This window comes from Corythoichthys intestinalis, chromosome 5 (assembly GCF_030265065.1).
Source record: "Corythoichthys intestinalis isolate RoL2023-P3 chromosome 5, ASM3026506v1, whole genome shotgun sequence".
Lineage (NCBI taxonomy): Eukaryota > Metazoa > Chordata > Actinopteri > Syngnathiformes > Syngnathidae > Corythoichthys > Corythoichthys intestinalis.
The window spans coordinates 35,118,965-35,144,507 of NC_080399.1; the positions used below are offsets into that span (position 1 = coordinate 35,118,965).

At 39.5% G+C, this 25,543-nt stretch overlaps 2 protein-coding genes across 3 annotated transcripts in view; one reads left to right on the top strand and one right to left on the bottom strand.

The window, feature by feature from the left end:
* Window positions 1–4,300: 4,300 nt before the first annotated feature.
* adal (adenosine deaminase-like) lies at window positions 4,301–16,031 on the top strand. Its single transcript, XM_057836545.1, has 10 exons — window positions 4,301–4,460; window positions 4,539–4,669; window positions 9,435–9,495; window positions 9,573–9,657; window positions 9,937–10,018; window positions 10,084–10,210; window positions 10,975–11,055; window positions 11,151–11,289; window positions 14,582–14,682; window positions 14,836–16,031. Exons 1-10 carry the CDS (start codon window positions 4,416–4,418, stop codon window positions 15,025–15,027), a joined length of 1,044 nt encoding a protein of 347 aa, XP_057692528.1. The 5' UTR covers window positions 4,301–4,415; the 3' UTR covers window positions 15,028–16,031.
* nat10 (N-acetyltransferase 10) overlaps window positions 15,201–25,543 on the bottom strand; it is a 34,608-nt gene continuing 24,265 nt past the window's right edge. The window contains exons 20-29 of one of the 2 annotated variants that reach the window (XM_057836543.1): window positions 21,151–21,284; window positions 21,030–21,078; window positions 20,154–20,244; window positions 19,980–20,087; window positions 19,739–19,911; window positions 19,017–19,136; window positions 18,791–18,889; window positions 18,580–18,653; window positions 18,423–18,503; window positions 15,201–15,474 (exon numbers count right to left, since the gene is read on the bottom strand). In XM_057836543.1, the coding sequence (XP_057692526.1) occupies window positions 15,327–15,474; window positions 18,423–18,503; window positions 18,580–18,653; window positions 18,791–18,889; window positions 19,017–19,136; window positions 19,739–19,911; window positions 19,980–20,087; window positions 20,154–20,244; window positions 21,030–21,078; window positions 21,151–21,284 (1,077 nt within the window). In that variant the 3' untranslated portion in view covers window positions 15,201–15,326. The remainder of the gene's footprint in view (window positions 15,475–18,422; window positions 18,504–18,579; window positions 18,654–18,790; window positions 18,890–19,016; window positions 19,137–19,738; window positions 19,912–19,979; window positions 20,088–20,153; window positions 20,245–21,029; window positions 21,079–21,150; window positions 21,285–25,543) is intronic. The other variant, XM_057836544.1, reaches the window with a different exon arrangement.

The following is a 25,543-nucleotide window of genomic DNA, read 5'->3' on the forward strand; positions in this document are numbered from 1 at the left end:
TTAAAAATAACATTCTGGCACAGAAGTGAATCATGTAACATCTTATCAGTTTGACTTATCAGTGTGTATATTGATTCTAAACACTGATTTTATGTTCTAGGTAACATCTTTATGTATGAAGAAACGCTAGCATGCTGCAATGCTGTTAGCAAACGCTAACAAGCTAGTTACAACAAGTCAAGGCAGTTAATTGGTTCAGGACATAAAAATACTACAACTACTACTAGTCTGCAGTGCTTCTACTACATTAGGACATAAAACTACAGTAACATAGTACACTCACCGCTGTCTTTCTTCCTTTTCTCCTCTTCTGCTTTTTCTTTCTTTTTTTCGCTTCCAGAAGGATAACTTATTTTCATTTTGCCAATTAAAAAAGGCAAGATCGCCGCCCACTCTCACTTTGAGTCATGTGACACACATACATACTAGCGCAGTATAATGAACACAAAGGTTGTGGTGGTGGTTGTATGGTAGGAGTGCGCGCTGCTTGCACGTGCGATCATCTTGGCCATAAAAGTGGCGAAAACTAAGCACTTTACACTGACTCATATGAATGTACTTACATTCGTTCATGGACGCACACATTTTAACCGGTGGCCGTCCTTTGCTCAAAATGCGCACCTTACACCTATTCTCGCTCCCAGAATTCGCAGCGCTTGTGACGTAGGACAATAACAGGACTCGTTGCTATGGGAACGTACGCATACCCAAGGAACCTTGTTAAAAGGAGTATTAAAATTGCTAATAAAATCGTTTAGGATTATTTTAGATTAATTGATTGCATTACATTATTAAACATTTTTGGAAAAATCACCATTTCTTTAAGTAGTCAAATGAATAATGAGGTGGCCTGTGAAAATCAACGGAAAACAACTTGGCAAGGACTTTCCAGAGAGAACTTGGTCAGTCACCCTTTAAACAATCATGTGGTATTAATAGCTGATTGGACTTTCTTAAACATGTATAATCTCATGCCCACTCAAAGAAAACTGGATGTAGTACTAACGGCAGTCTGGGCACCGCGTATGGTATCCCATTCATACAGTACTGGGCTGCGTTCCAGTCACGGTTTGAGTTGCCCTCGCTCACTTGCCCTGAGCACTTGCTATGACGTCACACTGAGGCCACTTGGAGGGTGGAATGAAAGTGGGCGGAGGGGGAGCGAAAGACGTAACTGCAACACACCTGCCCTTGTTCACTCACAGGCAAGAAAATCATGGAACAACCACAAGGTGTTGGAGTAGCGCTATACTGCCTATTTCAAATCAGTAGCGCCTCCAGAAATTCTTCATATGGGTGGCCAAATGGGGCCACTTAAAACCTTGGGGTGGCACACCAAATAATAAAAGCCTGAATTTCAGGTTTTTACTATGTTTTAGTATTAAAAAGGCCAGTAGAAAATTGTCAGAAAGACGTCAAGACACACCTTCTGATATACTTTTGTTGATGGTGTTATATTGTTTATTGTATACCACTATATTGTGTTAAATTACATAGTCCATAATAGACCAGTCAAAATTTTGAGTTCCGCAGCTACTATAATCTGACATTATACTGGCGAGTGGGGTGACCAGTGGGGTAGCCAACAAATTCATTGGGGGGAGCCGTAGCCAGGCCTCGCCACCTCCTGGTGGCACCATTATTCCACATTGCACAAAATATACTGCGACTCATGTCAATAAGCCGGAGAAGTATTCCACGCTTGATGGCAATATGTTGTTACCTGGGAATTATCAGTATTCTAAGTTTTGTATCAAATTTTATTTGGGCATTTCATTATTCAGTTATTTATTTATTTGTCTATACCTTACAATCTGTAAACAGATTTGTTGTTCAAATACATTTAACCTATTTGAAGTTTAAGTTCAGTCCCTCCCAACGCCATTTGATTGACAGATCATTCCTTTCGTTAAAAGCAAAATAGAAAAGGCAAGCGAAATAGAAACATCAATGACAAAAATTGTCAGTTTTTTCTTTTTTTTTACTGACAAAAGTAAAAGTCACTTTCGTCTTTATTTATTCATTTATTTCTCTTTATGTTTATTTTATTTATTTATTTATTTCATTTTATTTTATTTTGGCATTCCTGTGATTCCATACGTCCTGCCATAACTGCCACATACAGTCTAATTTTTTAATTTTTATTTATTAACAACAATGATAAATTTTACAATTTCAAAGGCAGTTTGGTATCACATCCAAACACCGTGCTGGCTCCTCCATTCATTTTCTTCTTTGGTGGTAAATAGACAGCAGCCAACGGTATTTGAGCTTCATTATCACCACCGCATGGACATATTTTCCGTGTACCACTGCAATGCATTGTGGGATACAGGGAGCTCCGGAGGGACCATCGTTTTTCCACTCGATCACGGAGCCCTCTGAGGGTCCATCTCAACAAGTTCACTTCGCTGTTTTGGGAATTGGAACGGCCCTTAAGATGGTGGCGGGGATTCCCCCGGGGGCGGTGGCTAGGGCAAGTGAGCGAGGGCTCATTTATACCGCGATTGAAACGCAGCCCTGATGTGTTCTAAGTTTTAACCTTTGCGTTGTTACTTCCTCTTTCACCTTAAAAAAAATTAAATGAAATGTTGGTTTTGTCCCTAGGGGGCGCTACACACATTTATTTATTTATTTATTTATTTATTTTTTTACATTTAATCAAAGTTTTCACCAGTGTTCACCTGGCTAGCATTCGGAGGCGGTCAAAGTAGGGCTCAAAGCGTCGGCGGGACAAAGAATGACTGCTAGGGGGCGCTAGATATTGTATTTAGAATTTGTCTTTACACGGAATCAAAAATTGCACCTGTGTTGACCTGCCTGCCGATTTTGGTGCATTTTGAAGCATTCCAAGGGGGTCAAATTGAGCTCAAAGGGGCTTCGGAACAAAGAACAACTATAACAATAGTAATAATAATAAAACCGAGGAACCACAATAGTAGGGTGGCCATATTTTGATTTCCAAAAAAGAGGATACTCAGCCCGGCCTCAAGATACTTGAATTTTACTCGAAGTTCACTCTAAGATGCCTATATCACTTTAATATATTTAAAGTGTGCCCCCTCACTCTGGATGGAAAAATGCAGTTTGAAAAAAAATATATAAATAATGACTTAAAAAAATATATATATCTATATACATATAATATATCATACAGACCCATAGAAATGTAGTCCAGTCAATACACATACACACAGTAGGCTATGTGCCAACTAAACATTTTTATAAATTAGTAGCACGACAATTGTCATTGACAAATTGTTATTCCCATTCAATTGATATTCTCATTCAATGCTCTAGATTGTCAGTTCATTTCGGTTTTTGTGTGCAAACTATTCAACCAGCATGTTTCCAAACGTAGCAGTTCAAAACTACGTTTCCCATAATGCCTAGCGCGGTTTAGCTTACTGATAGCTAGCTGAGGCAAAAATCAAACTTTGCTATTAAAGTTTACAATCATTGGCAGTGCAATGATGCGACATCAAACGGGATTTTACAGTCAAAGCGCCGACTGAAGTCAACGGTTGCCATTATATACGTATTTATCGTAAAAAACTTCAGGTGCTGTGGCCAAATCGTCAACCCAGTAGATGGCAAGAACTACTCCTTCCATCCCTACTACTAGGAGCCATGTCATCGCAGGCAGGCGCTGCCACCCAGCGGCCGGAGGGATTCTCTTCAAATTGATCCCCTGAAAAATCAGAAAAACCGGACCTTTTTATGAATTTATAAAACCCGCCCGGACCACGAGGATACTGCGTGAAAGTAGGACTAGTCCGGGCAAAAGAGGACGTTTGGTCACCCTACACAATGGATTACCTAAAAAAAACATTGTCACTTGCATGTCCATACTGAACAATTATGGATGTGTTCTAAGTCAAATAAAATCAAATAAACTTTTATTTGTTTAGACCAAATCACAGCAACGGTTATCTCAAGGCAAAAACAAAACATGTTTTAAGGTGCAGTAACCCTACGCTGGATTTCGACCTACTTGAGCATTGTAGCTTTTTTTTTTTTGCCCCCCCAGGTAAGACTAATGCCCACCCACACCTGGCATCCTAGTAACACCACAGAACAGTAAGGAGCACTAGTGAATGGTGAAACAGTGAATTTTTGCTGGAAATGAATGAAATGAAATGGATTTTTGGAGCATTTAGGAGTTGGCGCGATGTAAATCGGGTATAAAATGAGGGAGGAATTAATCCTTTAAAACATTCCCTCAGTGAACAAAGTAAAAGTACTGTCCAGTACTGTATTCTTTTGTATTTTATCATACGGAACAAGTTTTCGATCCTTGGGGAGTCATTTGTGTGGTGCTCTGCACTGTGTGTCACGGTCAAATATGCCCTGAAAACACAGGTGCTACAGACACTACAGAGCTCACAAACTTGCCAATATATATTATTTTGCCGATGGATAAGGACGAGCGTGTCTTTTATCGGGATCTCCCGAAAGTGGTGGGTCAAATTTATCGACCAATTCTTTTTAAAAGCAGCAGGCTTCTGGAAATATTGTCTTTTCTCAACCTCCTGCAGGAGCTGCACGCTCATCTCAACGGCTCGGTGAGCTTCCAAACCATGGAGAAGCTCATTAAGAGGAAGCCACATCTCAACATTGAACACCATATGACGGCCATTGACAAAACCCAGCGGAGAACGATGGGCGAGTACGTAGAACACCTATGTGCACTACTACTGTAGTCATCCCTTTCAGTAATTTTTGTTTGCGTTTTACAAGGCTAAAGGACCCATTGGTGGCCCTTTTTTACTTCATTAAACATTCCAATTAGAAATCAAATGTAATAGAAGTTATATTGTTAAATGTGAATCATTTGGCCCTTTGACACAATGGTAAATCCCATTGTTTATTGTGATCTACATTTGGTTAATTAAAGTGCAATGTAAATGTTCTGAAGACGCACCGTAACCTTTAAAATAAATAGGCCCTTGGACAAAAAATAAGGTTGTAATTGTCACAAATTTTGTTTCCATTCTACATGGCTCACAGGACAACGGATAGCACTTTTTGTTTCATGCAAAAATTCCACATAGAAATGAAGTTATTGGGGGAAATGTGAAAGATTAATTGACACAATGATAAAAACCCATTGATTTAAAAAAAAAAAAAAACAATTTATGATCCAATCCAAATTAGGATCAATTATAGAGTGAAGAAGAAAAGTCTCCTCTTTTAACAGGTTATTTTATTCTCATAATGAACAAGAGATTATGAGACAAATCAGGGACAAAAAGAAATAATCAATTGTAATTTGTGCTGCAATGATTAAGCGATTAACTCGAGTATTCGATTAGAAAAAAAATATTCTAATGAAATTTTGCTGCTTCAAGTATTCATTTAAAGTGGCATTGTAATGGTTTTGAAAGTGTTTGCATTTAGCTTTATTGATTTGGGTGGATACCCTGCCCTCTACTCTGCTTTATTTCACATGACTGAATCCAGCTGCTCCCTGTTAAGACTAACCTAAGCCTAAGTTTTTGTTTGCACTCGTTTTTTTGTTTTTTAATGCATTCGTATTTTAGTTTATAGGTATATGTGTCTGAACTATTTGTTAAGAGCATTGTATAAAAAAAATTTGAGCATTTAAGCTAGCGGACTTTTGCTATGTAAGTTAGCCAATTGATCTTGTATTGTACATAGATCGTTTATTTTATTTTTTTTAACGGTTGAGACTCAGCTCAGGTATTTTAATTTTTTATGCTCCTTTTCCGGTTACTCGATTAATCGACTACTAAAATAATCGATAGCTGCAGCCCTAATTGTAATAATATGCTGATGACAGTCATTTTCAATTTACTACAGAAACATGAATCCCAGCATGGGCCTGTGGTCGACGAGTTTGATAGTTGGTGTGGCAGATCTTTTCTCCAACTCAACACTTCTAAAACTAAGGATATGTTTATAGATTTCAGGAAGAAACAACCTTCTCCTCGTCAACCCACTTGTATAAAAGGTAGCAGTATAGAGGTGGTAGAGCAGTATAAATACTTGGGTACTGTGATAGTCTCTGTATCAAGAGGGTCAGCAACGATTGTATTTCCTCAGGAAGCTTAACTCTTTTAATGTTGATAAGGTTATCTTGTCCTTGTTCTATAAATCTTTTATTGAATCAGTTCTTACTTTTGCTTTTATTGGCTGGTACGGAGGTATCGGCCTGAAGGAGAAAAATAACATCAACCATATTGTTAAGGTGGCTGGTAAGATAGGCTGTTCACAGGTCTCCTTAGGATATTTATGAGAGGCAGGTTATGAGGAAGGCAAATGACTTACTGGATTGTGTAAATCATCCCCTTCATTGCTCATTTGAGGTCTTCCCTTCAGGCAGGAGAATCAGAGTCCCTTGTTTTAAGTCCAACAGGACAAAGAAGTTCTTACCAAGTGCGATTAGGCTGCTAAATTTGCACAATTCTTGCACTAAGAATGCTTAGAGACGCTGGAGTCTCGTCTGCCATTTTGTCTCTGGTGTTTTTTTTTTGTTGTTGTAACAATTCAGTATAAAAAAAAAAAAAAAAAAAAAAAAAAAAAAACATACCAGCATCCCGGTTGCCTTTCTTCATTCAGGATCCCCTCCTCCCCCAGCAGTGTCACATCCATACAGCAGTTCCTTTCGGTCGGGAGATTCACCGTTAGGTCTAGCTTCCTTGTTCTCATGGTACTGTCGACTTCTCCTGCGAGTCCCGATCCGTTTTGAGTTCGGACAGCGGGCTCGCGCTAAGAGGCACGACGCTGGCGACCAGAGCGGCCATGATATCCCCTCTCTCTCGCCTCCCTGCTCTTTCTACAGCGCCCTTTTCTCTTAGCAAGGCGACTCACTGGCGAGTAAAACCCGAATAGTCATTGAATATAACAGCATTTAAAACAAAGTACCTCAAAATATCTTATTCTATTAATACAGCGTATAATACATGTTTTGGGATATTTGAGATCTAGGGGGCATTTAGGGGTACTGCCGGGGACTACCTGTACTTGACATTTGAAATTTTTGTATTATGTGGCTTCTTCAGAGCAACTTCATATTTTACATACAAGTCATATAAGATGAAAACCGCAAACAAAATATCAAATCTACTAATCATTTTCCACCCTCATCACTTTGATAAGTGTCCATTATTGAAATAATCAACAAGTTGCCTAAACACAGTGGCTTTGAACTTAGCATTGGTCTTACACTGCTGGCCAAAAGAATTGGCACCCTTGCAATTCTGTCGGATAATGCTCAATTTCTCCCAGAAAATGATTGCAATTACAAATGCTTTGGTAGTAATATCTCCATTTATTTTGCTTGCAGTGAAAAAACACAAAAGAGAACGGGAAAAAAATTAAATCATTATAATTTTACACAAAACTCCAAAAATGGGCCAGACAAAAGTACTGGCACCCTTTAAAAAATCATCTGATGCTTCTCTAATTTGTGTAATTAACAGCACCTGTTACTTACCTGTGGCACATAACAGGTGGTGGCAATAACTAAATCACAGTTGCAGCCAGTTAAAATGCATTAAAGTTGACACAACCTCTGTCCTGTGTCCTTGTGTGTATGACATTGAGCATGGAGAAAAGAAAGAAGACCAAAGAACTGTCTGAGGACTTGAGAAGCAAAATTATGAGGAAGCATGGGCAATATCAAGGCTACAAGTCCATCTCCATTGACCTGAATGCTCCTGTGTCTGCCGTGAGCAGTGTCACCAATAAGTGTAAAACCAATGGCACTGTGGCTAACCTCCCTAGATGTGGACGGAAAAGAAAAATTGACGAGAGATTTCAACGACAGCTTGTGCGGATGGTGGATAAAGAACTTCGACTAACATCCAAACAAGTTCAAGCTGTCCTGCAGTCCGAGGGTACAACAGTGTCAACCCATACTATCCGTCGGCGTCTGAATGAAAAAGGACTCCATGGTAGGATACCCACAAAGACCCCACTTCTGACCCAGAGACATAAAAAAGCCAGGCTGGAGTTTGCCGAAACTTAGCTGAGAAAGCCAAAAACGTTTTGGAAGAATGTTATCTGGTCAGATGAGACAAAAGTAGAGCTTTTTGGTAAAAGGCATCAACATAAAGTTTACATGGGGAAAAAAATAAGGCCTTCAAAGAACACGGTCCCCACAGTCAAACATGGCGGAGGTTCCCTGATGTTTTGGGGTTGCTTTGCTACCTCTGGCACTGGACTGCTTGACTGTGTGCATGGTATTATGAAGTCTGAAGACTACAAACATATTTTGCAGCATAATGTAGGGCCCAGTGTGAGAAAGCTGGGTCTCCCCAAGAGGTCACGGGTCTTCCAGCAGGACAATGACCCCAAAACACTTCAAAAAGCACTACAAAATGGTTTGAGAGAAAACACTGGAGACTTCTTAAGTGGCTAGTAATGAGTCCAGACCTGAATCCCATAGAACACCTGTGGAGAGATCTGAAAATGGCAGTTTGGAGAAGGCACCCTTCAAATATCAGAGACCGAGAGCAGTTGGCCAAAGAAGAATGGTCTAAAATTCCAGCAGAGCATTGTAAGAAACTCACTGAGGGATACCGGAAGCGGTTGTTCGCAGTTATTTTGTCTCAAAGTTGTGCTACCAAATATTAGCCTGAGGGTGCCAATACTTTTGTCTGGCCCATTTTTGGGGTTTTGTGTAAAATGATAATGATTTAAAAAAAAAAATTTCATTCTCTTTTGGGTTATTTCATTACAAGTAAAATAAATGCAGATATTACTACCAAAGCATTTGTAATTGCAAATATTTTCCACTCGAACTGGAAGGCCCTAGTCTTGAATTCAGAAAAAAGTACCCTGACTTTACGATTTGCTTTAATCTGACGTCACTCGACAAAACGGCGCTGCCCATCGAAAGGGAGTTTACAGCGTGTGCCATTTACCTCAGCAGTCGTTGTTCCTCCATGATTTGATCAATTACAAGAAGGCCGGTTTGCCGGAGGTCCAAATTTCTTTTGATGGCCAAAACAGAGAACCACTTGTCGCCATCAGGTTGCAACTGGTACAATCCGAGTGGGATGTCTGACTTCCCACCTTTCGTGAATGCAGCATGACCACGAGTGGCCGAAGCACTCCTATTGTGGTCACATTACGCATCTAAAACAATAGTCCTGCACAATAAAATTAATAACAGCAGTTTGGTGTGATTGTTTTGGACAGGAACAATAATCTGCATTTTGAATTTGACTTTGTTAGATCTGTTAATTTAGTTTTTTTTTGACATGCTAAGATAGGACCATTGACTCGTGCTAGCTTAGCAACTCTGTAGCCCTGAAACTAACAAATAACTGACAATTTTGACAAACTGCACAGAATGTGTTTAAATTGATTCCACCGACTAATTAAGCCCTCACTAACTTGAAGATTAAGCCTAGTGTCAAAAATTCTGAACTTTCTCTTTAACGACTCAACATATCGTGCGACAGGTGTTTTCAGGTCTTTAAGGTCATTCATCAGTTGGTGGACACAGAGGAAGACCTCTTGATGGTAAGGATAGGATCAGGTGATCCAAAAAAAAAACAAAAACTTTTTGTTGCTAAATCAATGACTTTTATTAACTCTAGGTGGCCACAGATGTAATCAAAGAGTTTGCAGCTGATGGTGTCAAATATCTGGAGTTGAGGAGTACACCAAGAGAGATGAAAACCGGTATGGGATATAAAAGCGCCAGACAACAAAGGCAGTTGCTCAATTTATTTAAACTTTTTTAACTTTTTTTTTTTCTTCTTTTTTTTAACCCTTACAAGGCAATGGCATTTAACTGACTGCCATTGACAGCCTTAGATGTTTTAATGTTTAACAAAATGTTTAAATGAATAGGAACACAAATACAGTCTGGTTATGCTCCCAATAATGTTGTTTCATTTCATAGTATTTAAACAAAAGCCCTATAAAGGGTTAAATTGCGACCATTTTGTCATTTTTGAGGTTTAACCAAAAAGGGGTATGTGGACACAGTTATAAAAGCCATTCAGCAGTGTAAAGAAGAGGAGGTGGACATTGACGTAAGGTATGCATGCCATGACTGTCCTCTAGTGGGGAAAATGCTTTTAATGGCCACCATTTTTCCTTTAGGTTCCTTGTTGCCATCGATCGCAGAAATGGGACTAAGGTTGCCATGGAAACGGTAAAGCTGGCCGAGGAGTTTATGTTATCGACTGACGGCTTGGTGGTTGGACTTGACCTCAGCGGGGATCCAAATGTACGTAAACCATTTAAATGCATCTTTTTTTTTTTTTTTTTTAATTTACACAAATACTGGTACTTATTCGGTCAGAAATACTACTCTCCAAGTGTGTTTTAATATTATTGTAAACCACTGATATTATGCTTAGTTTTCTCAGACTTCATTCATTCACCTTTTGGAATCCAAATGTTGCACACAAAGCATGTATTTTTACATCGCTTACATTTTTTTCCCCTACATGGGGATCAATGTGGGACTACAAGTAGCTGTACTGTGAACCAGTTCTTAAAGTCAATGCCCTAACAGTGAAATTAAATGGTTGAATGAGAAGAAATCGCCAGCAGAGAGCTGCGTTGCCTCACTTCTGAGTTGAGATCGCACAAAGTTAATAAGTAAATCGAAATGCAAAGCATCGCTCAACAGTCATCTTATAAACATTTTTAGAATGGTTCTTTAAATTTCCCAGCAACAAAATGGTCAAAAATGTAAAAATTGCTTCATTTTTTATTGCCAATTGAGTTAAGTGTGTGCATATCGCATTACATTTTAAAGCCATAGTATAATCGTAGATGGCTGTAACATCAACATATATATTGTTCAAAGAATCAACATATCATTATCAGGGAATGAAGCGGTTAACACGTCCAGCGTTTACCACACATTGCAATGTATTTGGTAAAAATGGCGGCCTCAGCATAGTAAGTTGTGGTAGTGTTTTTCTGTTGCCGTACATTAAGTATGTGATGGAAATCAATCTGGAGTGATATACTTATTTTCAGGTAGGCCATGGAAGAGACCTCCTTCCTGCCTTGCAAAAAGCCAAGAACAGCGGACTCAAGTTGTCGCTGCATCTGTCAGAAGTAAGATATTCCAACATGCATTCGCGGGCCAATTTATTGGGAAAACACGAATCCCACAAATGTGTTTAAAAAAAAATGTTTTTTAAAAAAATTAGGTTCCGTCACAGCTGGAGGAGTCGGAGCTCCTGCTTAATCTACCTCCGGACCGGATCGGTCACGGCACCTTTCTGCACCCCGATGTTGGCGGCTCACATAGCCTTGTTGACAAAGTGGTAAAGAATAAAATACCTTTGGGTAAGGCAAAAGTTTTTTTTTGTTGTTTGACCACTGAAACATTGTGTATCGTGTACGGTTTCAACGGGAAAAACCTCTTACACTATTTAAAGCCACAAATCAAATCCTTAATTTTTTGTTTTGGTTAGCCCTTTGCAAAGTATTTTAAAGGGTGTTATAAAAAGGTGACCCTGTCAAAAAATGGAAATAACTGCACTAATGTAATTTTACATGTAGAAACCAATTTGCAACGCAAATCTGGCATTTTTTGTGGTTTTTTTTTTTTTTCAGTTATTTCACCCAAAAACAATGCATTACGGTAGTCTCTTTCAATCTTTTCTGAGTTTTTACATTGGAAAAAAATCTCCCGGCACACCACAAACCAAAAACGTTCCAAAATTACTTTTTGTACAGTATATTTAATTATAAAATATTTTCTCAAGCCTAATGTACTTGGTGTGAAACCTGAGACTATTTAGATGAACACAAAGCCGATATCCAGGTAGGAATCTTTGTCAACAGCTCTTAGTCTCTGTTTTTATTTGTTTATAGCAGTTTGGCTTGAAAAGCTCAGAATTATCTGACAGGGAAGTTTAGAAATGTCTTTACCTGCACCAGGGCTGAGCATCTCGGTGAGAATGGCTTTGCACGCAAGTATGTCTCTGCTACAGTGTGGGACTTTTTGATATAGCAACAAGGTAACTGGCTTTGAGGGCTTTCTTATTTACTTTTGTAGTTTTTCTCAAAAAAGTTGCCTGTTTCTCTGTGTTTTCACAAAGGCGAATATAATAGTCCATCGACTTTTGACGCGACGGGTGTTCGTTTTGGAGATGACCAGGGCGCTGTTGGAATTGATAGCTGGTCATGTCGTCTTCAACTGCTCGGATTTCTAGCCATTAGCCACCTTGCTGTCCTCGACAATGTGTTGGAATAAAACACAGGGGGAGGATTTACCGTAGTCACGTATGGATAAGATTGAAAGGACACTCTCGTGTATATTGACACTTGACGAATCTAATCAAATGATGTACAGTAGGCGTGTTGGCGTCCAGATTGCCACGGACAGCAAGGTGGCTGATGACTAGAAATCAGAGCAGTTATTGAACGTGATACGAGCAACACCTTGCTCATCTGCACACAACCGCAACCTTCTACCTACTCCTTCTTTCCTAGTGCAACTCCGCCAGACGACGTTAAAAAAATGTGATATTGAATAATTTCTCGCGGCACACCTGATGATCTCTCATGGCACACTAGTGTGCCGCAGCACACCAGTTAAAAACACTGCATTAGGGGACACCATCTTTTCCCAGTAATTCTGGTTGTGATATCACAACCACAATTGTGGGCCTGTCAAGCTTTCTAGTGCTGCGCTACGCTAGAACATGTTGACAGGATAACAGAACAGTCACATGGCATCAAGAAAATAGAAAGCTAATTGATAGCATGCTAGCAGACTACAAAAATTAGCAGCTCATTCTGGGTGATAATGGTGTCATCTTCTGTTTAGTGTGCGGGACCAAGGCAGATGAAAAAGTAAGACTAATTAAGATCTAATGTCATTATTAAGCCTTTTTACTTTTATTTTGGACGAATGTGTCCAAAATATGGTCTGCTATCATTTAAAGTCACTTGCTGCAATATTTCATAGCACCTTTTGACTCATCATTTACCCAATTAATGATAGTTTCCAACATCTTTCAGGCCTAATTTATATATATATATATATATTACTTTTTAATGGCTAAAAAGTAACAAAATATTCCACAAATACAATGGACGTGCCAAAAAATGTGTGTTTTATATAGGTGTGTGACAATATATCGAAATTATGATATATTGTGATACTTTGTATCCCAAAAGGTTATCGATATGCACCTGCCAAGAATCGAGATATGGTTTTAAAAAGTTGTCAATGTCTAAAGAGAAAAGTAAAAAGTAACCAACAAGTTGCTACCAAAATCTTCCACCATAATAGTGTCTCAGTTAACTCTAAGGCTGCATTGACGGTGCTCGACACCCAATCTACTTAGACTGGGAACGTTCATTCATTCGAAACCAGAGCATTCACAGTCATTCTGTCTGATTTTCAGGCCATTTACAGGTCACTTGCTGTTCATTTTAGGGCAGGGTTCTCCAACCCAGTCCTCAAGGCCCACTGTGGGTCCTGGTTTTTGTTCCAGCCGATCCAGCAGAGGCAGTTGAGCCAATGAGGCTTCTGCTAAAACAAGCCACACCTGACTGCAATCAACTGATTGCACTTGTAAAACACCAGATTGGGGAAAAAGTGTTGTCATCTTGTTTGGTAGGAATGAAATCCTGCACCCACAGTGGGCCTTTGTGGAATAGGTTGGGGACCCCTGTTTTAGGGCATTTACAGGTCATTTCCTGTTGAGTTTGAGTCACTGCCTATTCATTTAGGTGATTCCCAGGCCTGTTCTGTAACTCCAATAGGAAATGACCCATAAAATACCCCAAAATCAACAGGAAGAAACTGAAAATCAACAGGTAAATGACCTTAAATAGCCCAAAATTACCTCATTGCCTGGCAGTGGCTGCCACTGATGGTCATAGACGTTCAATCCGTTTGAAGTGGGAGGGATGGCAGCCTCCCAGTTCAAATGGATTGGACGTCTAGTAGTGATAAACTCATTCCAATTCACAGCAGAAGCTTGTTTTTCTGTTTATTAGCTGTTTTTTGAATAAATTAGAATGATTTCCTGACCAATGTATCGATAATCGTTGTATCGCCATATCGTCAGATCATTATCGTGAGCTTTGTATTGCAAATCGTATTGTATCGTGAGGTACCAAGAGGTTCCCACTCCTAGTTTTATACTATGTAACACGCCTGGGAAAAGCAGAAGAGGAAGTACTGTAAAAAGTACAGAACGGTCTACTGTAACATGTTTGAAACTTTTTTTTTTTTTTTTAAACTTTTTTTCCGGTATCGGATAAGAACTGTATTGGCAAATTCTCAAAATCAGGTGACTCGGACGCAAAAATATGCGAGATCGGGACATCCTTAAATTTTATTCATAAAAAGTATTAGGATATTGATTGACAACATCAATTGAGACCTGGCATCCACATTTGCATGCACATGTCTGCATGTGTTGATGCCAGGTTCCATTTATTTAGTTATTTACCAACCAAAAATAGTCACTTGCCTTATGAAGGTGAAATTTATATTTGTTAAATGCCAGAAGATATATTTTACTTTTATTTTCACCTTACTAGTAGTACAGCTGCATGGTAGTTGTGCTAAAAGTAAAGTATGTGTGTTGATCGTACATCCATTTTCCCCCACCAGAGCTTTGCTTGACTTCAAACGTCATCGGACAAACTGTCCCAAGTTACGCCCAACACCACTTTAAGTACTGGTACCAGTTGGGCCACCCATGTGTCATCTGTGTAAGTTAGTCTTTGGAAAAAAGAACAACATAATCAATTGTTGTTTGGCAAAACTATTGGACTCTTCAATTTGGACATCTGTGTTACATTTATTATTAAAACATTGACTACACATTTGGCTATAATTAGTTTTCATTGTTGGTCCTCCTGCAGACGGACGACAAGGGCGTGTTCAGTACAGACTTATCTTGGGAATACAAGATGGTGGCGTCCACTTTTGGGCTGGGTCGCCAGGCCATGTGGACGATGTCCCGCCAGGCCATCAACTGCATCTTTGCCACAGACGACGTCAAGCGGCGGCTCGAGCAAAAATGGACTCAGTTACAGCCTTGTGTGCTCAAATAAGAGGTTTTGCTCTGTGCCGGCCGACAGCTTACCTCACTTTATGGAAAAGGGAAAACGACTAACTTTTTACTAACCTTGGTAGTAATCATAACATTACAAAAAGTGAAAACACTTGATACTTTTGTTTTGAGCTGATATGCACAACTTTAACCAATAATTGAAAAGACACTACATACAAGCCATTATATTTGTATTTGGCACACATGATCGTGATTAAAAAAACGAAAAAACACTCATCTGTCCATTTCTTGCATCCAATTAAAAACCAGAACCTCACTGTCCATCTCCCTCCGTCACAATCATTTGAACACCTTCTTTCCAAATTTACCATGTTTGTCATTTTTCTTGAACTTTCCATGCTGCTTGTCCTTCCTCTTTTGCTTCCCGTACTCGAGACAGCCATTGCTCGCCACTGCATTTCCTGTATCTAGTTTCCTCTTCTTGTCACTGTCGGAAATACAAAAAAGAAAACATTTTAAAAAAGGATTTCTGCTTTAGATGTGTGCTTAATTAAGGCCATGTCTACGGTTTGGCCTATCATCCACACGCACATTTAAACGAGGGTTCTTAAAAACGCTGTCCAAAGAGAAGATTCTGCGTTTGTGGCGCCATCATGTGGACACTGATATCCGAAGATTTAACTGTGGAAACGTCACTCACTGCGACAAACTTTGTCCCTACGTCATACATAAGACTAATGTTTACATTTGGAATAAATTTGACAGGTGCTTTTTTGCTCCCTTTTATTTACAAACGCTTGCAGTGCTTCATATTAAAGAACACATGCGAAGAATGGGGGTATTATGGACAATTATTTTTCATGCATTGTTATGAATTTAACTAAAAATGGATGAATACAATCGGCCTCGGAAGCTTTTTCGTTTTTCTACAAACGTGATGGTGCGGACGTAGTTATTTTTTTCCCAACGTATTAGGGCGGGATCCTAGGTTTTAAAAAACCCTACTAGGTCTAGGCATGGCCTTAGTCTAAGATTTTAACCCTTTCATGCACGGATTGTTTTTTTTGTAACCGTTAGAAGACACCCATTGGCTGCCATTAACGGCACTGATTGCATTCAATGGCATTGAAACATGAGCATTCAAAGCGAGTCTATTCAGTTTAAATACATTGGATGTCTATTACTGGTGTCAACAATAATCGATGCGGCGATGCATCCCGATGCGGACAACAAGCCGAATCGATTCAGCGCATTTTAAAATATATAAGACTAATAGCCTAGATCTTGAGCCCGAACCAACCCGACCCGAATTTCGGGCCGAGTCGGGCCCAAAATGTCAATAAATTACGTTCGGGTCGGTCGGGTCGGCCGGACTTCTCGCTTGCTTTTTTTAATAAATATATATTTGTATACTAAAATGATGTATGGATGTTAAACTAAGCAATATTAGTTATAAAAATAAATTTGATAAAACAGAGAGAAGGCGCTTTGGTAAGCCCAAAGATGAGTCACAGCAGAGCCAGTGCATTGTTTGCGCACATGAACGCCGTGCCCCGCCCTCCTTTTAATCTTCCCCTCGCGCTTTTGCCTCTCCGCGAGTCTGCAACTGCATCCTCGCATTTCCTTTTCGAATTTCGATATAGAGCAGCAAGAGGTGAAAAGCAAACTAAAGACGGGGGGATTGAAAAGGCAAGAATCCACGAGTGGTGTGTGGAAAGGATTTAAATCGATAGTGGAAGATGCTACAGAAAACCGTGTTGGCCTTGCCGAATGCAACAAATGTGGCGCTTTGCTCTCGTACTAGAGCAGAAAGACTGGCACCTTGACGCTGAGCAGGCATTTTAAAAACTGTACTGGCCTATAAGATGATATTAGTGAAACATCGTTATTATCATTTGTTTCGAGGGCTGCACCTCTTTGTGCTAAGCAGGACATCGTGGTGTTCCTTTAAATGTTTTTATTTTGTTTCAGTGCTCCTTAAGGCAGGTTGTTCTTTTGTGTGTTCTAATGCGAGTCATTAAAATAAAGAATGTTCTTTAAAAGTATTTTAGTTTATTTTTGTATATGCTTCTGTTCCTCTCATTGTCATAGAGGCGCGTAGTGAGCAAAATATCCCACACAGAAATATATTTAACAAACCTTTCCGGCGTTATTTCGTTGTGTAAATGCATTTATAATGATCAGAAAAATAGGTAGACTATTTAAACATTAAGAAAACTTGTGTTTTTTTCTGCCAACTCAAAGAAATTAAATGTCTATTGCATTTTGCCGAGGAAATGGTGCATGAACTATCCACCTGATAGACACAAAAATATAAAAGATATAAATGTTTATTGAATATGCATCTTACAGTCTTGTTTAACTGGGAGAATTTGTTACAAAAGACAGGCTTTAAATTGTTATTATGCACATTGCATCGTCACAAAAAACGCAACCATGCATCGCATCCCCGCATTTCCTCCCCCACCTGAGTCCTCACAAATAAAACTGGCTCGGGCCTACGAATAAAACGTACATGTTTGGGGGGGTTCCGGGCGCGGGCCTACAAATAAAACGTAAAATTTCGGGGGGTTTTCAGGCTCGGGCATACAAATAAAAAATAAAATTTCGGGTTTTTTCGGGCCCGGACCTGCAAGGTAAGTAATTGCTCGGGCCGGGTCGGGCTTTATTACGCGCAGGCCGGGCCGGGTCGGGTCGGGCTGGATTTTTTAGGCCCGAACTAGGCTCCAATTTAAGTACGTTCAAAATTCTTCCCTGCGCAATTCCGGTGATGCAATGGATTTGGTTTCCCAATTTGTATTATTATTCTCATGTTTACCTGTAGAGGAAGTTACTTTACATTCAAAGCAATGCAGGGTGGACGAGGAACCCAAATCCGCTTCCTCACCGGAGTAACGTCACAGACATGTGCAGTTGCAATCGAGAGAGCAGAGAGATAGGACATAACATAACAATGGCTGAAGCGGAGAAAGAGTGAGTGCTACTGTGTAAAAAAAAAAGAGAAAGCCCTGGTCTCATTCAAAGCACAAATTAAATGCTGTGATCTTTTTTGTTTTTTTAATAATATATATATCTGAAAGTATACTATTTTCATTTGACTTCAACCAGGAGTGACAAGCGCCAATAAAAAGTTGTTTAATGTCTTACCGCTTGTGTTGCCTCATTATTCACGCAAAATATGCTTTGCTTTAGAATTTTAATGCATCCAAAGCTTTAATGCATCGCGATGCATTGCCGAATCGAACCGAATCGAATCGTGGCCCTCCGAATCGTAATCGAATCGTGAGGACAGTGCCGATGCACACCTCTAATGTCTATCACCATCAATGACATGCAATGAGAGCAGTGAAATACAGTAAATTGAAATTACAAGTTCTGCTAAAAGTATTTTCTAACAGTCTAACAGCCTTAGTAATGTATTGTTGATTAACGCACCTTTTAATGCTGACCATTGCCGTGCTCCCAGCTTTCTTCAGAACCTCGTCCCATTCCTCATCATGTCCGCGAATCTTGTACCTGAAAATCCAAAGGATTACTGTAGATGGCATCCACATTATTACATTTAGCGGGTACTGAAATGTTCCAAACTCACTCTTCCAGTTCAAGTTCCTTCACTTTCTCTTTATCCTGCTTGTGTTTCTCTTCAAACTCCTTTGCTGCCTCATTCTGACGAGACAACACCATTTTTACTTTTGAACGTCATATTTTATAAAATTGAATGACTTTTATTGCCGTTGGCAATGATAGCCGTCCAGTCAGTTTGGACTGGGAGGAGCTGACAGCGATTGAACGAGGGACTATACCAAATCATCATGAAGGCTTCGGACAGTTGGCTCCATGGTGACATCTTTGGTGGCAACCATCTCTGCTTCGATGGCCTTTTCTTGGATGCTGGTAAACACCTAAAACGTGATCATACATCTGTTAACAAATTGTCAGAATCAGATCCACCCCTTCAAAGATGGCATGAATCTCAAACTAAGCAGATCACAGGCCTATTTTGACCTTTGAGACTGCTGGTGAACTTACTTGCACAAATTTGCGCACAAGGCGGTTAAAGAGCCCCATGAGCTGCGAGCTTGGGAGGTTCACCTCCTTTTCCAATTGCTCCACAGATTTGTGTTGCAGTCCGATGCCCAACAGCATTGCCTGGAAAACGGGTACCGCCATACCAGACAGTGAGGATGTAGGAGAAAACTGGGTTGGTCGACACACTGGTTCGTTGTTAGACTTGATATAACTTGACCACCAGAAGGAGGTATTGCACAACATCAGTATTGAAACTATCAAGCTATTAAACAACATTTAAATTGTCTGTGCTGCAGGCAATACTTTTAAGGTCTTCACTATTATTTTCAAGTGCTTCTACAAAACAGCTTTTAAATTATGAAAATATTACCATTAAAAAATATCAGAGCAATGTTTTGACTTATTTTTTTGCTAGCCAGTTGCTTGCTGGCTTTTGTTTATATTTTAGTCAAAAATACGAGTTGAGGTTGGTTGTCACAATTTGGATGGGGATGTTTTTCATATCAACAGCTAAAGGATTTTTTGGGTCAATACGGGGCACAACGAGATTGTTTTCTAGTAGTTCTCAATAGTGCATACTGTATAAATACCTCTGAAAAATAAAAATAATTTAGGCAGTAAAAAAAAAAAACTGGCTTCGTTTGGATTAGAATGATTTTTTTCCTTCAGACCGTTTCTGTCTATAGTGGCCCGAGACAGCATTTCAGAACACGGTTGCTTACACACTGTACTGCTGACAGAGAGGTGTCTCCCAACTGCTTGAGGAAGAACAAGCGCGCCACGGTTGGGACAAGGTCCATGATGAGGTGGTAGTCCACCATGCTGCGAGAATACAACTCAAGGCGCTTGAGGTCGTACGGGCTGAAGTGGACCGCCAGCTCAGAAGCGCTTAATGCTGTGACAGATCAAACGACCATTGAGCTTCGTGAGAGGACACCAAGAAGAGCCTGCGAGTCCACCTACTGCTTTGGGTCTCCTTGGTGCTCATGTTCTGCAGAATGCTGAGGGCAAGGCTGGGTGGGAAGCTGCTGAACTGGTAGGACAGCAAAGACAGGAAGCGCCTGCGGAAATCTGAAGGACATAAAAAGCTTAGTGGGGAAATGAAATAAAGATGAGTGAAGCAGTGGGCACCTTCACCTTTCCAGAATGAGGGCAACCACCGGCTCTGGTCCTCCTCACTAATCAGCTCCTTCACCATCACGCACGAGTGCTCTCCCGTCAGGTCGTTCTGCCAACGCACAAATGGGCATGAAGACCAAGCTGACCTGCCTGAAAAACTCACAGACAGAACTGTGACGAAAGCCTATTGCTAGAGCATGTCAGTAGTGATGACTACAGTTGGGGCTGATCCCAGTTTTTGGCATTTAGATCCCCATATTCCATTGAGGAGTATGCTATTCGTATTGTGCTTTTCAAAGAGGATTTCAAGGTTGACAATTTTACCTCCAGAAATGGCAGAGAAGCACCATTTTTTCAGCTTTTCAGTTTGTTTACATGAGCGGTTTCTGAGGACAAAAATGGCTGCATTTTGATCAAACCAACCTATATTTTACTGCAGATTACTCAAGAACAGAAAAAAGTTGATTTTTTTTTTTCTTGATGAAGAAAAAAAAAAGTATTGATTATTTTGGTAGAGTTGATGTCTACGTACCAGCAAAACAATATTTTGGTCCTGACAAATCAACTGGCCTAAAATGGCTCATAATTGATATTTGGCCCTTCTAAATACAACCGGCAGAGACTTGAAGCTATAATGCTCAAGGCTGGCTCTGCAAAGATCAGGCGACATCTGGCAGCAATATATGTCCAATTCACTTGAGGTGGGCGGGCTGGATGTCTATCGGCGTCAATGGTGACCTTGACTGTCATGCTTAATAGACATGCACCAACAATTTTGAGAAAAACATTAATCTATTTGTCTTGTAGTCTTGTTATTAAGTGAACAAATTTATCAGCTAGAGATTAAATACATTTCTGCCTACTTGTAATCAAAGAGGAATCTTCCATACTTACTGGTGTTTGTCTCAAGTAGACTGGAGTATAACCTGCTTTCTTCCAGAATCTGCCAAATAAACAAAAAAGAAGTCATCATTCATATAACAACGATCAACCTTCCATTGGCGAATGCTCTCACTTGAGCAGCTGAGCCGTGAGTCCATAGGACACCCCTAAATAGTCCAGTCGTTCGGCTCTCCTTTCGCTCAGCTTCAACAGCAGTGGCGGGAGCTCCTTGCGAGGTGTCACCACCTCCTCCAAGAGCGTGACGGCCTGAGACCAAATTTGTGTGACATTTCACTACACGTTTATTTCTTACCATAGTACCTGCAAACAGTCTGGTCGACAATGACACAGAGGGACCTTGTTGAACTGCAATAAGTAGCTATAAAAATCTGGATCATCTCTGGAGTCGAGCAAAGGAAGACACCAGCCGTGAGCGGCGAATGGACGTGATGCAAATGCGTTGGAGCCGAATGAGTAACGGAGTAACCAAAGCTGGAAGTGAACATGGATTAGAAGAAGCTACTATATCTCAACCAAGCTAAGATAACAGGACTGCTGATGAGCTTTTAATGTATGTGCCTGTTGCACTAAAACGCTTACTATTAGACCTGCTAATTCAAAATTTTAGGTAGATATAACCAGGGGTAAAAGTGGCTAAAATTTCTTGCCTAAACTCACTGACATGATGGTTACCACTGAGCATAATTTATTATTATTTATTTTTTTGGGTGGGGTTGGGGTCAAACCTCCTGAAACCACTGAAATGCTGATAAGTTATTCCTATAACACATACCAACAAATAAAGATTTTCAAAGTTGTATTTTTTTCAATGATTTGCAAAATAACAAAAACCGCAGTAACCCCAACCTCCATCTCCTATTTCCAATCCCCCATTTCCGAAATGTTCTACCTCAATTTTAACTACTTGTAAACATTGGATGTACATTAAAATTGAAGCTAATGTAAGCATTTTTTTTTTTTTAAAATAATAAGGTATAAGTAACAGACAGTCCACGCCCAAAAGTTTGAACACATCTCATTCAATGCAACAAATGAAGGTCCCAACTCCATTGATAAAGCAATAAATTCCACTAATTAACCCTGAAAAGCATACCTGTTAAGTCAAAAACAATTGTAGGCGATTCCCTCTTAGAGCACATTAAGAGAATGGCAAGAGTGTACAAAAAAGTATTCAAAGAAAAGGAAGGCTACTTTGAAGATACAAAAATATTATATGTACAATACGTTTTTGGTTATTTCACCTGTTGTTTGTACATACTTCCACACATGTTCATTCATAGTTCTTTAACCTTCAGTGAGAATTTATATTGACACTTGACGAGTAAATATATGATGGACAGTAGATAAAATAAGCCTCAACGCTTTCCTTTCTCTTAAAGAGCTGATCAACTTTCTGTTGCATTGCCCTTTTTTTGCATCTGTTCAACAAGCTTTGTTCTTTTTTTTTTTTTTTTTTGCTGTTCCAGAAAACATGCATTTGAACCTTTATACAGGCATGAAAATAGGTCAGGGGTTAAAAAGGTGAGAAGGGGGTGGAGGACATATGTTCTGGCGTTCTGCCAAAATGTCTACATCGGCAAAACGTCCTATATGAGGCAAATTTGACAGCCAAAGTACTAGAGCTGGGAATCTTTGGGCACCTAACGATTCGATTACGATTCAGAGGCTCTGTGAGATGTGCTTTAATGCTTTTGCACAATAACAGTATTAACAACATTCACAATAACAGTATTAACAATATTCACAATAACAGTATTAACAATATTCACAATATTTACAATAGTAAATGCAATTATGTGTGTTTAAAACTAGGTGTTATGATTGTTTTCTTTATTCACTTATACTTTTTAGTGTTTACACAATGGAAAGAGTAAAGTTTATTCACTTATGCTTTTTAGTGTTTACACAATGGGAAGAGCAAAGTTTCTGTTTTCAGTAAATGTCACTATAATGTTTCATTCTGGTTTCTGTTCTCAGTAAATGATACAATCTCGATAAAACAAAACTTACGCATGTGCAATGAATGCTCTCCAACTCCTTAATAAAAGGCTGGCGCTCCTTAGGGTTTTTTTTAGATAAGCTTGTTGGGAGCTACTCGCTCCGCATCAACCTTTTCTCCTGACGGCCGCCAGTGTAAAGCCTTATCATTGTCTCCTATCTGATCCTTGCCTTCGTCCTCCTCTAGGTCTTTATTATTTTGCTAGATACAAGTAAGTTTAGACCTAACAGGCTCCGATTCCATTATAAAACGATTACTGATGCACCCCCTCCTTTTTTTGTTGTTTTTTTGTTTTGTTTTGTACATTAGTTCCAAAATTGTTCAAAAATACTCTCAGGCTAAACCAAACTACAATTTCAGTATCAAGTTAACATATAACAGTAAACAAATATACAAAAATAACAGTAAATAAAAAAACTCCAGTCCCCATTCTGTATCAGCAGCTTTAAACTACATTCAATTAATTTAATGTTGTGAATCAGCCGTTAAAGTTGTTAAAATTGCTCCCGTTAGGGTTATGGTTAGGGTCCATAATTTCCCTTTTGTCTACTTTCGACATGTGAAAGTTTTAAAACTATTTTAAAGATAGATTCAAGTCAATATTTTACCGATTTAGGAGTATTTTAGATAAAAAGTTAATTAGGTTCGCTTGGAAGGTTCGCTACAACAGCCTTGCAGGGAAGTGTACCGCTTTAAGATGGCGGCTGTTTACTAACGCCCGCATCTAGCTTTCTGTAGATGTGCTGCTAACGCTACCGAATCTATAGTGCATCTAGTCATATATAAATGATATCTACCGTAACATTATGCGGATGTACTTTGTAGCAGCTTTTCGGCAGCAGTCAGGTATGTTGTTGTGTTTTTTTTATAATCTCGTGGCATGAGTTGAGCTAGAGCTGTGAGTTGAGCATTGGCATTACCCGAGGGGCCGGGTAATGAGAAGCATGATGTTTAGCTACTGTCGCTCCGTTCCTCATAGCGTCCCGAAGACCGCGCGGTGCGCTGAGTGTGTTGTACTTCCGCTTTACTCTGCATATTTCAATAATCGGATTTTGGATGTTTGTGAATCGTTTTCGAATCTTCCACGGCCGAATCACGAATAATCTAAGAATCGGAAATTTTGCACACCTCTACAAAGTACTACCGTGCGCTCTCAACTTGTTTTGTTTAGATGCATAAAGGCAGAAAGTACTTAAAAATTATATCAAATAAGGACGGTTTAAATACGCTACATGACTAATGTGGTCAACTGCTTTAAAGCTACCACAAAAAACACAATGGTTAAAAGTATGGGAGGGTAATACATGCAAAAAGTATTTTTGAGGGAATGAAAAGGTAACAAAAAACTCAATAAAAACAATAATAGTGAGTACTCGCCGCTTTTATCTGATGTGCGCATTAGTGCGAATGTTTGCGCAAGAGCACTGAGCAGTGTGTAAGACGTTTCGCCGCGTAGCAAGGAATTGCCGAACACCGGTACACTGTACAACCCAACAAAATATTGAGCTCTGTCGAAACACGCTGTGTTTCAGTAATCTGCAGGAGGTAACACAGACGCATATACCTTGTGCTGGCCATGTTTTATTTAGAAACAAAGTTTACTTTGAAGCTAAACGAGTTAGATGTCGCACTGAAAAAAAGGCGCCACACATCCCTGAAATACCAATTACAGTGGTATTAGAAAGAAGTTTGTGTTTATTATTTTATTTTACCGTTAAATACACAAGCTTGACGCTAACTTAACGGGAGCTATTTTTTCACCGGAGATTTGGCTAGCTCTGGCAGTGTTTGACGCAAGCTGCAACAAACGGGAGTAACTTTGTTATACCGCAAAATATGAAAGGATTGAAACCATTACTCACCAAATTCAATATGCTGGCAAATGCATTCATCTAAAAAAAAAAAAATATTGGGAGTGAGACCTCTCCTCATCCAGCGAATGTGAATTTGTGCTTAGGGCAAGAACATCTGTCGCAATTAGCGATCTTTGACACTATCCTTTTTTTCCACTTCAAGCATGTTTCTTCACTCACCGGCTGTGAAACTTAAATTAAAACTTCGACGAAGTTGCTCTCCCAGCTAAGCCTAGGCTAACATTGGTCTTTGCAAGTTTTTAATTAGTTTGTATATTAAATTTGAAAGGAAAATGTTTTTTGTTTTTGGCGAACTTCTTCATGGTGCTAATCTGTTGAAGCTACTCAGACATAGAAAAATACTATTGTACAACGTTTTAAATATATTTATTTTGTATATTTCAGTTACCACGATTTGAGAACTCAATAAACTGAAGAAAAGTACCTCTTGTATTTTGTTTTTGGGTTCGCTGGAATAACGTCACTGACACACAGCAACAAACAGGGGAAGGAGTGAGTGCTCCTGCGCCATTTTTAGCTGCATTTTTGACACATGAAAAATAATAGCGAATCCCGTACTACGGTGTGACAGATCATTTTAGTGGTTTTGAAACCGCGACGTTTTCATACCATGGTAAACCGTGACACCGGTA